Consider the following 17,261-nt stretch of genomic DNA (forward strand, 5'->3'; position numbering starts at 1 on the left):
ATTGGACACAACTGAGTCGCTTGGTAACTCGCTGACCTTTTATTAAAGCATTTAGGAAAGGTGTTGAGCCTCCGGGAAGAAAGTAGAAATTGCTTATTTGCTCTTAAACGAATAAGAAGCTTTAAAAGAATTTCGTTTCGTGGCAGACAGACGTTCTTGGCATCTGACACTTTTCTTCTTTTTTTCTTCCCATGTATTAGCACTTGCATAAAGCTTCATAATATAGTTATAGCAATGAATGAACAAACAAAATTCTGGGGCAGCTGCGGGCTGCAATTGTTAGGATGGGGAGGACCCAATCACCATTAATTTATTATAGACATACAGGTTTCATTATTAATTTATCAGTTTTACTTAACCTAGATTACTTGGGAAAATAATGGCTTGAAATGTAAGGGGTTAAGAAATGCTTTCAGATGGACAGCAGAATTTACTTTGATATGTTTCCAAAAGACCCACTTAAAAAGGGGTTGTCCAGGATTATTTTATTTTCGTACGGGACTAAGAACTACCTGCCTGCTCTACCTGGTGCCGATTCAGAGCGGTCACGGACACCTCTGACAGAGATTCTGATGCTACACGTCAACAGGGAAGCTCTTCCCCTCCGGGGCTGCTCAGTCTATTTCATGCTGTTTGACCGCTGGCTCCCTGCAGTTAAGCAGCAGGGAGTTGGCTATCAATCAGGAAGATGTCAGCAGTCACGTTATGTCACAAGAGCGGCGTGAAAGAGAAGCTGATGCTCTATCAATGTGACGTAGAATCACTGGCAGAAGCGGTTTGTGGCCGCTCTGTGCCAGCACAGATCTGCCCTGGGCAGAAAATGTAGGTAGTTAGCAACTACCTGCATGTTAGTTGTTAGGTCTATAGTAAAAAATAAAATAGTCCTGGACAACTCCTTTAAGGACAAAAAAACTGAGTGAAATATATAGCAAAAATACCAGAGTCTGACGCTCTTCCATTTTTTTTGCTGCATTGCTCCTGTTTTCAGATATTCACATTTATTGCTCTTGGAGCTCAATATGTGAAATCTCTGTTTGCAGTCCAACTGGGTGATTCTTCACAGTCTTCTCTTGGGACAGGCGTTTTCACCCAACTCTCCCAGACATTGAGCAGTCTCAGACGCTGATGTGATTAGCAGAGTGTATAAAGAAAGGAGTGCAAATGTCACTCCCAGGAAAAAAAAAACCTTGAAGATACGCCCTGTTTGTCTACAAGCAGAGATTTCACATATTGAGCTACAAAAGTAAAGTGTGAATTTTTCTACACTGAAGTGACATAGCGCAAAAAAGAAAAGTGCGGCAGAATCAGTGGCGCTCTGAGATTTTACAAGGTATTTAATTCTTTAGTTTAACAAATGACAGGCCCTCTTTTAAAGGTTTGTATCAAGCTTTGTACATATCCCCTACCCATAGGATAACTTCACGATCGCTGTGGGTCCCTGTTATCATTCAGGGACCAAGGAGGATCAAAAAATGCGGAAACCCAAAAAGGTAACAGAGTGGCTGGAACCTTACCGGACTGCAGACCTAACACTGACACACAACTAGAAGTAGCCGTGGGGCGAGCCTACAACGACCTGGACGCCTCGACAAAGCCGGAGAACTAAATAATCTTGCAGAGAGAAATATTAGAAAAGCTAATCTGCCTCTGAGCAATTCCCAAAGATATAGATAGCCCCCCACATGTAAAGACTACGGTGATATAGGAAAACACAATACAAACCTAGAAAAAATAGATTCAGCAAAGGTGAGGCCCAAACTATCCTTATAGGAAAGGATAGGAAGGAGCACTGTCTGCAGCCGTAAAAACCCTAATAAATAACAAAATTCCTGATATGAAAAATCCTGAGGCCACACCGGCCTCTCACCCACTAAATCAGAACTCAGATGTTACTGGGATCCAAAAACACTAATCTAGATAAGGGACTGAATTAATACCAAGCATGACAAAAGACATTGCAGAATCATGGAGCTAAGTATACAGACATTCCCAGTAGGGAATGATCCCATTCCACCAAGAACTCCACACAGACAAAATAGGAATCAAGCACAGTATTAAAGCAGAAAAAAACAACAAGAAAGTGGAAACAATAAGCAGAACCACAAGACCCCTTATCTGAGAAGAGTTCTGGTAGTGAGCAGGGCTGGTTTCAGAATGAGCACCGGCAAGTAACAGGAGAAAACTGCTCAGCTATATAGTCCAATCTGAAATGCCTGATTGCCAGTCCCCCGCAGGTGTGTGGCTTTCATTCCACAAATCAACTGCACCGCCAGCACTGACCACAAGAGGGAGCGCCAAACTGGAAAACGTATTCACAACAGGTCCCACTGCTCATCACTCTGAATACTGAAGGGAGAGGTCTAGCATGCACACTCCATTCTTTCTGAGACTTCCGGAGATACCCCAGTACATTTGCTCAGTCACTGTGGAAATAGGCTGCAACTCTACGCGGTATTGGTACCTTGAAGTTAGACTCTCCATCCAGACTCGCTGTAGTAACCGTACAGGTACCATCTCCACAGCTGGAGGACAGAAGGATGAGGTCACATGGGAAGGTCTCGTTGTCCCTCACTTCCACAATGTCACCAACCTTTGAAAGAAATAAAGAACATTTATGATATATTATCTATATCAATTTATTTTTTTGAAAAAAAAAAAAAATTGAAAAAAAATGCAATTCTATCCCAATCTCACGGAACAGTGAGACCCTAAAATGTGTGTGTGTGTGTGTGTGTGTATATATATATTTATATATTTATATATATATATATATTTATATATATATATATATATTTATATATATATATATATATATATATATATATATATATATATATATATATATATATATATATATATATATATATATATATATATATATATATGTGTATGTATGTGTGTGTGTCTGTGCCTGCAGCCATCTCTGAACGCTTATGGAGTTGCCCTTTAAAGTCAGTGCATAAATAAGCAGATTTGGAAAATTTCCAATAAAAGCCATAAAACTTTTTCAGTTAGGCTGCCTATTACCGTACTTCCCCAGAGAGCGGTGAAAGGAGCTACTGATGCGGCATCTGTTGGCCACTAGCCAGCTCTATTGCAAGGTCGGCAATAGTAGGAACCTGTCCTAACAATAAGAAACCTGTGTAATACTTGGTAAGTGGCCAATAGGTACCATGTCATACCACCGCCAGCTTCCTCAAATGGGCTGTCCACTACTTTTATATTATTGACCTATCCTAAGAATAAGCCATCAATGTGTGATCGGCCGGGGTCTGACACCCCGCATCCCTACCAGTCAGCGGCAGCCAGAAATGCTCAGCTCCGGAGCTGCTCAGTCTTCTGATCTGTGGCCAAGGCCGGGTACTGCACCTTCGCCTCCTATTGATTAGAATCAGTGGCCACTATCAGAAGACGAAGCAGCATCAGAACTGAGCATTTACAGCTGCCTGCTGCCGGGATCAAGAACAGCTGATAAGCGGGGTGCTGGGTGTTGGACCCTGGCCGATCAGACATTGATGACCTATCCTAAGGATGACCTAACCCTTTAAAGGGCTTGTCCCATGAACAAGGTTGGTCAGCAGATCTTGGAATAATTGCAAGTTCAACAATTGGATGTGTTTAAAAAAAAAAAAAAAAAAATGTTCCTTTGCTGAGATAATCTTACATATGTGTCCCTGCTACGTACTGTGTAATGGCTGTGTCTGGCCATACACATACATATACACGATAGAGAGAGGGCTAGAGAGAGGGCTAGAGAGAGGGCTAGAGAGAGGGCTAGAGAGAGGGCTAGAGAGAGGGCTAGAGAGAGGGCTAGAGAGAGGGCTAGAGAGAGGGCTAGAGAGAGGGCTAGAGAGAGGGCTAGAGAGAGGGCTAGAGAGAGGGCTAGAGAGAGGGCTAGAGAGAGGGCTAGAGAGAGGGCTAGAGAGAGGGCTAGAGAGAGGGCTAGAGAGAGGGCTAGAGAGAGGGCTAGAGAGAGGGCTAGAGGGATAGATAGAGGGATAGATAGAGGGATAGATAGAGGGATAGATAGAGGGATAGATAGAGAGAGAGATAGATAGAGAGATAGAGAGATAGATATAGCAGCATGGATTTTCAAATTATTTTTTCTGGTAGGTAAAACATTTTAAACAGGCAAGGAATTGTTTTACCTCACAAAAAGAATCAGCTTTGATCCCATGCTGTAAGGTCTTTATACCTACTAATTTCCTCCCCTGCCCAGGAGCTGTGGTATGATCAGACCATGTCCCTGTATGGTCAGACATGGCCATTACACAGAACATAGCAGGGACACAGCTGATTCTTTCTGTGAGGTAAAGCATTTCCTACCCTTTTTTTTAAAAAAATGTTTTACCTCAAACTAAGAATTATTTCTGATCCTGTGATCTAATATCTGTATACTTTTTTACTTTCTCCCATGCCAAGGAGATGTGGTATGATCCCACTATGTCCCTGTACGGTCAGACACGGCCATTACACAGTACATAGCAGGGACACATATATAAGATTTTCTCAGCACAGGAACATTATTTTTAATCACATCCAATTGTGGAAATTATTATTATTCCAAGATCTATGGATTAAAATCAATTTTAAATTTAATTTTGTTCCCCTTTAACACTAGAACTACTGGACTCGTGACACCTATATAGAAATACATGGTGCAAAGTAGTCAAAATGACTACCTCAGTAGTTCTAGTGTTAAGGGGAAGTGAGAGGCTGGATAAGCCCTTTAGCAGGAGTCTGCGGATATGCTTATGGGTGAATAATGGATTGTATTAGGAAAACTCTTCGAGGCTCCAGCAACCAAGACAGATTTTATGCAGTCTGCCTTTCAGCCCTTTAAACAAGCAATATTGCCTACATAAAGAGCTTTATTGCACCTAAGCATGTTTTATTCAGTATAGTCACTGTTTAATGTCACAGGGGGTGAGAATAAAACTCTATGTTAATATCGGTGTGGTGAAGACTTGTATCCCCAAAGCCACACTGGCGTTGGGATTCTGACAGCAGAAAATTGCCTATTCAGAATTTTATAACCAGTTACGCTCTGAGCTGAGGAATTGTGATTCACCGCTGAATAATATATGAACGTGAAATACATTATTAAACAAAGGGCAAAACTAAAAATACTCATTCTACAGTAATAACTCAGACTGTTCTTTAAAGTGAAAATAGAACTAAAAATCACAAATTCAAAGTGTCTAAATTTGGAAATGGACAGAAAATAAATGTGAGAATCTAGATCAGGGATCAGCAACCGCGGAACTCCGGGTGTGAAACCACAACTCCCAGCATTGGTTGCCAGACACAGATTGGGCATGAAGGCTGTGAGAAGGAGGGAAGGATCGGGTACTTGGAATGGTAATGTCTAATCCTTTTGTTTTTAGGGAAGACAAGTCACCATCGGCAACTTGAGCATAGCCATCCTGACTGACACACCGCATAGATAGTAGCTGCCAGCAATGCTCCGATCAAAATGTATTTCCCACCAGTGAGTGAGCACTACCATGCTCGGGTGCTCAGTACTGGTAACTAGTGATGAGCGAGCACTACCATGCTCGGGTGCTCAGTAATCGCAACTAGTGATGAGCGGGCACTACCATGCTCGGGTGCTCAGTAATCGTAACTAGTGATGAGCGGGCACTACCATGCTCAGGTGCTCAGTACTCGTAACTAGTGATGAGCGGGCACTACCATGTTTGGGTCCTCAGTACTCGTAACTAGTGATGAGCGGGCACTACCATACTCGGGTGCTCAGTACTGGTAACTAGTGGTGAGCGGGCACTACCATGCTCGGGTGCTTGGTACTCGTAACTAGTGATGAGCGGGCACTACCATGCTCGGGTGCTCAGTACTCGTAACTAGTGATGAGTGAGCACTACCATGCTCGGGTGCTTGGTACTCGTAACTAGTGATGAGCGAGCACTACCATGCTCGGGTGCTCGGTACTCGTAACTAGTGATGAGCGGGCACTACCATGCTCGGGTGCTCAATACTCGTAACTAGTGATGAGTGAGCACTACCATGCTCAGGTGCTCGGTACTCGTAACTAGTGATGAGCGGGCACTACCATGCTCGGGTGCTCAATACTCGTAACTAGTGATGAGTGAGCACTACCATACTCGGGTGCTCAGTACTGGTAACTAGTGATGAGTGAGCACTACCATGCTCGGGTGCTCGGTACTCGTAACTAGTGATGAGCGGGCACTACCATGCTCAGGTGCTCAGTACTCGTAACTAGTGATGAGTGAGCACTACCATGCTCAGGTACTCTGTACTCGTAACTAGTGATGAGTGGACACTACCATGCTCAGGTGCTCAGTACTCGTAACTAGTGATGAGCGGGCACTACCATGCTCAGGTGCTCAGTACTCGTAACTAGTGATGAGTGGACACTACCATGCTCAGGTGCTCTGTACTCGTAACTAGTGATGAGCGGGCACTACCATGCTCGAGTGCTCAGTACTGGTAACTAGTGAAGAGTGGGCACTACCATGCTCGAGTGCTCAGTACTGGTAACTAGTGAAGAGTGAGCACTACCATGCTCGGGTGTTTGGTATTCGTGACGAGCAGTTAGTGCTCGGATGGGCACAACGCTGGTACCAGAGTTTAATAGAAGATTTCCTGAAACAATGCTTCCGTTCCCCATTGACTTCCATTATACTCGGGCACTCGAATCGCGTCCATCTGAGCATCAACTGCTCGTTACGACTACCGAGCATGGCAGTGCCCGCTCATCACTTGAAAACACCTTTAGGCCATGTTCACATGGTGCGCTTTGTAAGAAATCTGCACCAATATCTGCATACCTATCCTGAAGCCTGAGATTTCTGAAGTGCTGTGCACATGTTGCTTTTTAATTGTTTTGCAGATTTGAGCAGAAAAAAATCTGCAGTATATCAACTGTTAGGCTTTGTGCGCACTAGAACTGTGAAGTTTCTCAAGAAAATTTCTTGAGAAACTTCTGGGAGTGGAAGATTTCCGGACCTGTGGATTTGCCGCGGATTAGCCGCGATTTTTCCCTGCGGATTTTGCAGGCTGTACTGCCGAAATCCGCAGGGTACCTGCGGAAAAGAATTGACATGCTCATTTTCTCAAGAAATTTTCTCAAGAAATTCTTCAAGGAAATTTCTTGAGAAAAATCCGCACAGTTATTTTTTTTTCACGTAGGATTTGCTGGGAAATGTCTGCACAAAGATTGCAGACATTTCTCAAGAAATTTCCGCGGCAAATCCGCGGGTAAATTCGCGGGTAAAACGCACTAGTGCGCACATAGCCTTAGTGTTTTGGGTTTTTTTACCCCTTTCAGCCACCAATTTCATAAAAAAAAAAAAAAAAAAACGCATTGGAAAAAGAAACACATTAAATATGCCTGCACTTTTTGGCGCCTTTTTCTGCCAGAAGGTGCATATAATTACTGCACCAAATCTGCAAAGTGTGCACATACGCTTAAAGCCAATCTACAGTTATAAACCGAAAAAAGAAAACCTTCCAAAATCACAGCAAGCAGCTATATTAATAGGTTCTGTGGCGCCCCTGGGCTTCAGGCGCCACAGGGTATTACACCTCATTTCAGGGGCAATATCCATCCCGGGTTAGGAAGGGGTTAACTGCCAATGCCTTCACAAAAACACCACACATCTACAACAGTAAAGTGCTTTCCAGCAGGGGGTGGACTAGGGCAGACAGGGTAGTTTGCCATCACGAAGCATGGGACTTCCCCAGTCGCTAGGACAACCTCTGGGGCGGGCACCACAAGGGGTAGAAGTTGGAGCAACCATCTCACTAGGGCAGACCTTCCTGGGCACAGCTTGGGATAACATCTCGCACAGACAGCAGGAGTCGAGTGTTTCTCGCTCTTCGTGGGGCCCGTGGCTTGGAGCTGGAGGCTCGGCCCGGGTTCCGGATAGCAACCGAGGGACACTTCACTAAAACACTTGCACGAGCACCGGTAGTGACCGCCGACTGTCTGGGATAGGCTGGAGCCTATTATGGCAGAGGACAGTACTGTGGGGCAGCGCCTGAACTATCAGTGAGTAAAAGACCTGGGACCGCAGCCCCTGCCACATTTGCCGGTGCCCAACGGGGACTGCTACCTCCCCAGTCTGTCCTCCATCATCCTCGCCGGGCTATTCCCGCTCCGCCTGTGGGGAGTGACACCATCCGCGGCTGCGACCCTCATCATCAGCCCCGGAGAGCAGCAACCGCAGCGGCAGCCCATCTTTGGCCATGTACCACAGGTGGCATCACGATCATAAAAGACTTTCCTCACCATCACTACCACCCCCCATCCTCAGTCCTTCCTCCCTCCTGTATGTCTCAGGGTCACAAAACCGGGCCAAGCCAGCCCGTGATGACGCAGAGGATCTGCACCCCCGACCTGGTGACGTCTCGGGTGAAAGCCCCTCAACCTCAGGGTGTTACAGTTGCTTTAATCATTAAAACCATCCATTTAACAAAATATGTAGGCCATTTCCCGATAACCCATTCCTTTACAGCAGCAGGTAGTTACACCTGGACCCCATAACTGTATGACAATCACACACGGTGAATACCTTGATCTTCTCGCTCTCCTTCTTGACTCGTTCGGAGTTCTCGATGATGAACACTGTGCTCTTATTGACTTCATTGTCTGCTCGATGCCGAAGCCAGTCTTCATAGCCCTAATGCAAACAATGCAGAGTATTCTCACCAGCCGGCCTCGTGGAAGGACACGAATATCACAGATGAGTAATCAAACATGGATATATGGAGAATGACCACAATCTAAGCTGGACTCGCAAGGAATTTTTGTTTATTCTGGGTATATCTGAGCGCAGGAAGGAGAAGGGCACAGTCATGGCCAAAAGTTTTGACACCCTTGAAATGGTTTCAGAAAATGAAGTATTTTCCCCATAAAATTATTGCAATCACACGTTTTTGTCATACACGCTTATTTCCTTTTCGTGTATTGGGGTAACAAACAAAAAAAACAGAAAAAAGGCAAAATTGGACTATTTCACACAGAACCCCAAAAGACTGTTGCCACCTTCCCAAAATTGTGGGTAAACGACTTTATTTCAAGCATGTGACGTTCGTTCAAATTCACCTGTGACAAGTAACAGGTGTGGGCAATATGAAAATCGCACCAAAAACCAGATAAAAGGGGGAGAAGTTGACTTAATCTTTCAATCGTGTCTGTGTGTGGCACACTAAGCATAGAGAACAGAAAGAGGAGAAGAGAACTGTTTGAGAACCAAAATTATTGAATAATAACAAATGTCAAGGTTACAAGTCCATTTCCAGAGATCCTAATGACCGTTTGTCCATGGTGTTTAACATAAAGCAAGAAGTTTACAAACCATGGCACTGTAGCTAATCTCCTTGGACATGGATGATACATAAAAATTGATGAAAGGTTGCACACAAAACACAAGATAATCTGGATGGTGACTAAGTAGCCCCAATCAAGTTCCAAAGAAACTGAAGATGCCCTGCAGGCTCGGGATGCATCAGTGTCAGCGCAAACTATAGGGTACTTTACACACTGCGAGCGTTCCCGCCCCCGTCGGTTGTGCAACACGGGCAAATCGCTGCCCGTGGCGCACAACCTCGTTAGTCCCCGTCACACGGACTTACCTGCCCTGCAACGTCGCTCTGTCCGGCGAAGCGCCTCCTTTCTAAGGGGACGGTTCGTGCGGCGTCACAGCGACGTCACACGGCAGGGGTCCAATAGAAGCGGAGGGGCGGAGATGAGCGGCCGGAACATGCCGCCCACCTCCTTCCTTCCGCATAGCCGGTGGATGCAGGTAAGGAGATGTTCGGCGTTCCTGCAGTGTCACACATAACGATGTGTGGTGCCACAGTAGCGACGAACAACATCGTACCTGCAGCAGCAACGACATTAAGGAAATGAGCGACGTGTCAACGAGCAACGATTTTTCATGTTTTTGTGCTCGTTGATCATCGCTCATTGGTGTTACACGCTGCGATGTCGGTAACGGTGCCAGATGTGCGTCACTACCAACGTGACCCCGACGATATATCGTTACAGATATCGCAGCGTGTAAAGTACCCGTATCCGTCATGAAATGAAATGCTATGGCAGGAGACCCAGGAGGACCCCACTGCTGACACAGACACAAAAAAGTTAAACTACATTTTGTCAAAATGTACATGAGTAAGCCAAAATCCTTTTGGAAAGAGTCTTGTGCACATGTGAGACCAAGATATAGATTTTTGGTAAACCACATCGTTCTATTGTTTACCGTTAATACAATGAGGCAAAAAAAAGAAAATAACACTGTACCTACAGTCAATTATGGTGGAGGCTCAAAGATGTCTTGGGGTTGTTTTGCTGCCGGTGGCACGGAATGCCCTGACTTTGTGCAAGACATCAAGAAGTTTGAAGATTATCAAAGGATTTTAGGTCGCAATGTAGTGCCCAGTGTCAGAAAGCTGGGTTGGTGTCCTAGGTCATGGATCTTCCAGCAGGACAATGACCCCAAACATTTCAAGAAGCCCCAGAAATGGATGTAAACAAAGTCCTGGAAAGTGGCAGCAATGAGTTTGGATCTAAATCCTTTTGAACACTTTTGGAGAGATCTTAAAATTGCCCAATTTTGGGATTTTGCGTGAAATTATGTCCAATTTTCCTTTACTTCTGTTTTTTTTTGTGTTGTTCCAATCCACACTAAGGATATAGACGTGTGTATAACAAAACATGTGTGAATGCAATCATTTTCTTGGAGAAATACTTTATTTTCTGGAACCATTTGAAGGGTGCACTCACTTTCGGCCATGAATGTAAGCCCTACCTTTATAGATCTCAATACTTTAGAAACCTCATGGGGCTTTAGCTCGAAAAACACTCATAAAAATGGCATGTGCGATTCCAGCTTCATGTGATCCTTACAAATTAATGTCTCCTCTGCACATGGGGACGCCCCGGTTTTGCGGTTAGAAGGTCACTACTTAATGCCCGGCATGTTTTTCGGAATAATAACACGTCCTGTACAATCATTAATCGGGAATAATCGTTTCTGGGACGCGCATTTCAGGCTGCTGATTTGCAGCACAACAGATCATGTTGCCAATCAGTGGTCGTTTAACACCGTGCGTCCGGCAATGTAAATGAACAGTTTATTGCAGCTACAACATGTGGATGTTTCCAGCCTCTTACCTGTTTGATCGCAGTGACTGTGATGACAAAGAAGAGAGGAAGGCCGCTGGTTACTGGGCTTGTGGGTGTATCAACAATCGCCTGTGGAGGAGAGGACAAGAAACCAGTTGTTCTGGAGGATTGTGCAAGTCACAGAGGCAGGAATGTGACCGCAGACGGGACAATAGATGGAGATGAAGGTAATAATTACAATCAGTAGTGACAGGCCTGAGCAGCAGCAATACAAAACAATGCCATGGTGCTGTATCAGTAATTAGCAATGGAAATCTGTTCTGCAGAAATCAACGGCAGCTAGAGTATACAGCATAGCCTTATTTGCTACTGTCAGCAGGCTAGGCGCCCGTCAAACCAGCGGCTCCAGGACAGGCGCTCGTCAACCAGTGGCTGCAGGACAGCCGCGCGCTAATCAGTGGCTCCAGGACAGCCGCATGTGAACTAGCGGCTCCAGGCTAGCCGCCCATCAACTAACGGCTCCAGAATAGCCGCCAGTCAACCAGTGTCTCCAGGATAGCCGCTCGTCAACCAGCGTCTCCAGGATAGCCGCCCGTCAACCAGCGGCTCCATGATAGCCGCCCATCAACCAGCGGCTCTAGGCTAGCTGCCCATCAACTAACGACTCCAGGACAGCCGCCCGTCAACCAGCGGCTGCAGGCTAGCCGCCCGTCAACAAGCGGCTCCAGGATAGCCGCCCGTCAACCAGCGGCTCCAGGATAGCCACCCGTCAACCAGCGGCTCCAGGATAGCCACCCGTCAACCAGCGGCTCCAGGATAGCCACCCGTCAACCAGCGGCTCCAGGATAGCCACCCGTCAACCAGCGGCTCCAGGATAGCCACCCGTCAACCAGCGGCTCCAGGATAGCCACCCGTCAACCAGCGGCTCCAGGATAGCCACCCGTCAACCAGCGGCTCCAGGATAGCCACCCGTCAACCAGCGGCTCCAGGATAGCCACCCGTCAACCAGCGGCTCCAGGATAGCCACCCGTCAACCAGCGGCTCCAGGATAGCCACCCGTCAACCAGCGGCTCCAGGATAGCCACCCGTCAACCAGCGGCTCCAGGATAGCCACCCGTCAACCAGCGGCTCCAGGATAGCCACCCGTCAACCAGCGGCTCCAGGATAGCCACCCGTCAACCAGCGGCTCCAGGATAGTGGCATGTCAACCAGATTTCAACTGATTTGAGAGGGGTCAGTTTCTTTTTGCTTACTGGATCAGTTTCAAATGGAAGACAACGGACGTCTTTTTAACGGATTCATGTTCACTACATCAAGGTGAGGATCACCGAAAAACTGGATGACTTCATTGAAGAGAATGGATCTGTCGGGGTCATACCAGAACCCAGTGTTTCGGCAATTACGACATACTCTGACGTAGCAGACGATGAAGTGCAATGTTTAAAGGAAGTCTGGCAGCACACAATGCCCGGCAAACCAAGGACAGGCGCTCAGTGCACTTTTGACGTGCAAAGGTGCACTGAGCGTCTGTGCTGACAGTGCCCCCCCTCAAGTGTGAACCTACCCTAAAGTCACAATTTAGTCCTGGATTCTGGAACTAAACTAACAACGTCCCCAATCTATGAGCTGTGCTCCCAGTGTCAGTGCCTCCAGTGCTGAGAGCACGTAAGCTCCAACAGACAAATAGAAGGATGGTGCAGCGCTTCGGAATTTGTTGGCGATATATAGAAGTATGGATGTTATTAATCATAAAGAGTGAGATACTTTTCAACTTAACTATGCTACTTAATCAGTTCATGTATCACAAAATAGAAAAAAAAAATAGTATAAAAAGTATTGGCTACGTCCACAATGTTTTATGTAGGCCATAAAGTAAAGTGTGAAGTCAGCATCTGCCGACGCCAGAAAGGAGTTGTCAGTGTTATAGTGTGAGCGCTGAGATTAATTAGCAGATTGCAATCAACACCATTCCAATTCACGTCACATTTAATCGCTGTCATACCGAGAGGCAGCAATAACCGGCTCTACCAATCACCGAAACGTGCGGCAGATCAACAAGACATGTCGTAATGAGCCCAATGGGGAGGTCCGGTGCCTAGTACCCCCAACGATCTACAGAATAGGAAGATCCTGGTGCCCGATTCCAGGTTGATATGTATACAGGGGGTACAAATCTGCTATAGCAGCTTGGTATCGATAAAAAAAATACTACATAAGTGATGTAAAATAAAAGGGGGGGGTGTCTAATTTTATCTTAGCTGAGTAAATCCTACAAAGATCAAAACCAGAATGAGTCTCGCTAACCCCTGCTATTCCAGCAGTTACTCTGCGACGCTGCCTCTCAGTCTTTGTTGACATGGTTGCAGTAATATCATCAAAACAAAGGCATGTGACCGCTGCAGACAATCACTGGGCTCAGCGGTGATGTCCAGGTAGACAGTGAGAGACCACTGAGTCCAGGGATTTGCTGCATGGTCATATGCCACAGCCATGTTTTAAAAAAAAAAAAAAAAAAAAAAAAAGCAGGGCAGGGTCGCAGAAAAAGTGCTGGAGCAGCAAAGGGTAGTAACATCGATTTGGTATTTTTAATGAAGAATACATATAAAATAAAAGATGTAATGTAGACAACCCCTTTGTTTTCTGCATTCCCTAAAAGCGGGGAAAGCAAATGTGTGTGTTTGAGTTGTCCAGAATTACTGTGAATTATTTAGGATTACACAGTCCGTCTATGCATCACGAGTTACGCCACCACAGCGCCCGAGATTATAAGAGTACGGTATTAAGAGCTCAGCCCTCGTCTACTCCGTAGCTCAGACCTGCCACCTTATTACACCTGCTGGAAAGCAGCTTTACATGTAGGCCTAGGACACAAGGAGAGTAAAATTGGACAAGTGCAATGCAATAAAACAAAATTGCATTCCACTTGGACCAATGTTAATCTCTGGGGCCACTCTGATCTGTGATTTTCTTCTCAGCCCTAATCAGACTGAGAAAACAATCACAGCATGCTGTGTGAGTGAGAGACGTGTCCCTTGCACCCATACAAGTCTATGGGTGCGAGTGAAATATCGGACTGCACTCAGATGACACCAGAGTGCAGTACAATATACACATCAGCTGACAATGGAGTGATCACTCTCTCCCTCTGCTCCGCAGCTGTGATCCAATTGCAAAATCGGCTCACAGATGCATGACACTACTCATGCTTGCAGAAGAGCGGGAGTCGAGGGTCATTAGCAGATCGCATCCAATGCTCGTGTGGCCCCGGCCTTATTGTAATAGCAGAAAATGTATAAATTACAAAACAAAAAAAAAAAAAAAAAAATAATCGTCAGGACTGGAGCTCTTATTTATCAGGGTGCAGTCAGACAGAAAAAAGGATGGACCTGGGATGAACAACATGGATATCTTCTCCAGGAGAAGCCCAGTCTGCAGTGATGGCCATACGCTCTTACTAGCTTGCCAGTTTGGTAATTTATGGGAACGTCATACATATATCGCCCCATGTTATGGCTGTAAACCACAGACTGGATGACGCTTTCTTTACAGTATTTTGGTGGATACATTTTCACTTGTGCAGTTTTCCACTTTTCAGAAAGTGTTTGAGATTTAGCGGTTAAAGTCTACTATAATTAGGCCAGTAATCGGGTTAAAATAAAAATCATATCTGCCGGGTGCAGACCATGATTTCTATCAGATGAACATGCAGAGACGCAGCAATGTTACCAATAACCGAACCTCATTATTACATTTGGTGCACCCCAAGACACCTATACACATGAGACTAACGAGGGCTGAACCTGCCCACGGTGATGGGCTCGGCTGACAGTCTAATGAGTATGGGGCCCCTTCTGACTACACCCGATTCTGGACGATTTTCTTCTTTAAAAGATAAGCTGGCAGAGATAGGCCTCTCCTAGAGAACACAGAGACGCACCGCCAGCAGAGCCAGCGCTCCTGTGTATGGGGGAGATAGCCGGCGGCCGCCTCTCCTGTGTATGGGGGAGATAGCCGGCTCTCCTCTGTATGGGGGAGATAGCCGGCACTCCTGTGTATGGGAGAGATAGCCGGCGGCCACCTCTCCTGTGTATGGGGGAGACAGCCGGCGGCCGGCTCTCCTGTGTATGGGGGGAGATAGCCGGCGCTCCTGTGTATGGGGCAGATAGCCGGCGCTCCTGTGTATGGGGGAGATAGCCGGCGCTCCTGTGTATGGGGGAGATAGCCGGCGCTCCTGTGTATGGGGGAGATAGCGGGCAGCCGCCTCTCCTGTGTATGGGGGAGATAGCCGGCGGCCGGCGCTCCTATGTTTGGGGGAGATAGCCGGCGGCCAGCGCTCCTGTGTATGTGGGGAGATAGCCGGCGCTCCTGTGTATGGGGCAGATAGCCGGCGCTCCTGTGTATGGGGGAGATAGCCGGCGCTCCTGTGTATGGGGGAGATAGCCGGCGCTCCTGTGTATGGGGGAGATAGCCGGCGCTCCTGTGTATGGGGGGAGATAGCCGGCGCTCCTGTGTATGGGGGAGATAGCCGGCGCTCCTGTGTATGGGGGAGATAGCCGGCGCTCCTGTGTATGGGGGAGATAGCCGGCGGCCGGCGCTCCTGTGTATGGGGGAGATAGCCGGCGGCCGGACCCCTGCTCAGCTGACCGCTATCTACAGTGGACGGGAGAACTGGACATGAAATGCCAGCCGCACGTTGTCCTCTCTGTATCCAAACTGAAGGGCCGCACTAATGTAGGCAGACAGGCAAATGGTGGATAATCCATCCAGAAATCATCTACCTCACTAAAACGGTCACCCCACCCTCCCACCACTGGTTGCAGATAGTTGGAAATGCAAGATTAAAGGGAACCTGTCACCAGTTTTTTCTCCCCCATCTGAGAGCTGCATAATGTAGAGCCCAAAGACCCTGATTCCAGCGATGTATCACTTACTAGGCTGCCTGCTGTCATTTTGATAAAATCCCAGTTTTATCTGCTGCAGATCTAGCAGTTCTCTGAATAATGATCTCTGTATAGCCCCGCCCACACCACTGATTGCCAGCTTTCTATGAACACACTGCATAGGCTGAAAGCTACCAATCAGTGGTGGTGGCGGGGTTATGCAGCGTTCATTAATATGGATGATGGGGGTTATACAGAGCTCATTAATATGGAGGACTAAATGGCAGCAGATTTACTAGTCCTCTAGTGATAATCTCCTGCTGACAATAAGGGATTTTGCCAAAACTACACTAAACAGCCCAGTGACACATCGCTGGAATTAGGATATCTGCCCCTACATTATGCTGCTCTCAGATTAGGTGGCAAAAACCTGATGACAGATTCGCTTTAAGTAGGAAAATTGTAAATGTAATTTTTTTTTTAACTTACCTGAACCAAAAATATGATGAGGAAATAAAAATTTGCTATTCTTCTAAACTGCTCAAACAGATTTTTAGGTATGAAGTTCCACACGGTGTACTGCAAAAAGAAAAAAAGTGAAGGTTATTTTAATTTATCAAAAGCTTACAAAGATTTATGGGCATAACTTAATTCAATGCTGCTGCTGCTACTACTAATTATAATAAATAATAATACATACTGACAGTTATTAAAAAGCCTATAGGCAACTTAAAGAAGTTCCAAAAATATGCATAAAAAATAAATGAAAAAAAAAAATTAAGTCTCCAGTTATCCCATTAATGCAAATCAAAAAAGGTGAGTGGAGCCTCTGTTAGGAGTCTCGACACGGAACATAACCAGATATCCCTCCGGAAAGGGCCTTATCCCATTAATAACAGAGACAAGTCTGTATGGACAGGACTACATCGCTGGTGAGCATAGACTGTCTCCATTCTCTGCTGGTTTCTCGGGGCAGCGGTGCGTCTCCAATACTGTGCTCATACGTTATCCCAGAGGGCGACTATTGTAGTCACCATAAGTTCTGACAAAACATGTTACAGTGCAGCTCCTAAACATCGCTGCTCTGCTGGAAGAATCATTAATTTATGCCAAACATACTTTATTCTATGTACACCGAATGTTGCAAGAAACAATTGATTTTTACCAGGAATGGGTCATAAAAATAAAAAAAATGACCAATTGCTTGAATTACGTATGATACATATATATATTACACACACACATTATATATATATATATATATATAT

General features: G+C 45.9%; 1 protein-coding gene across 1 annotated transcript in view; it reads right to left on the reverse strand.

The window, feature by feature from the left end:
* Positions 1 to 17,261, reverse strand: part of LOC142251825 (phospholipid-transporting ATPase IG-like) — a 223,007-nt gene that overhangs the window by 94,737 nt on the left and 111,009 nt on the right. Inside the window, exons 3-6 of the mRNA XM_075324873.1 lie at positions 16,483 to 16,572; positions 11,162 to 11,242; positions 8,556 to 8,663; positions 2,462 to 2,590 (exon numbers count right to left, since the gene is read on the reverse strand). Coding sequence (XP_075180988.1) covers positions 2,462 to 2,590; positions 8,556 to 8,663; positions 11,162 to 11,242; positions 16,483 to 16,572 — 408 coding nt within the window. The remainder of the gene's footprint in view (positions 1 to 2,461; positions 2,591 to 8,555; positions 8,664 to 11,161; positions 11,243 to 16,482; positions 16,573 to 17,261) is intronic.

This window comes from Anomaloglossus baeobatrachus, chromosome 9 (assembly GCF_048569485.1).
Source record: "Anomaloglossus baeobatrachus isolate aAnoBae1 chromosome 9, aAnoBae1.hap1, whole genome shotgun sequence".
Lineage (NCBI taxonomy): Eukaryota > Metazoa > Chordata > Amphibia > Anura > Aromobatidae > Anomaloglossus > Anomaloglossus baeobatrachus.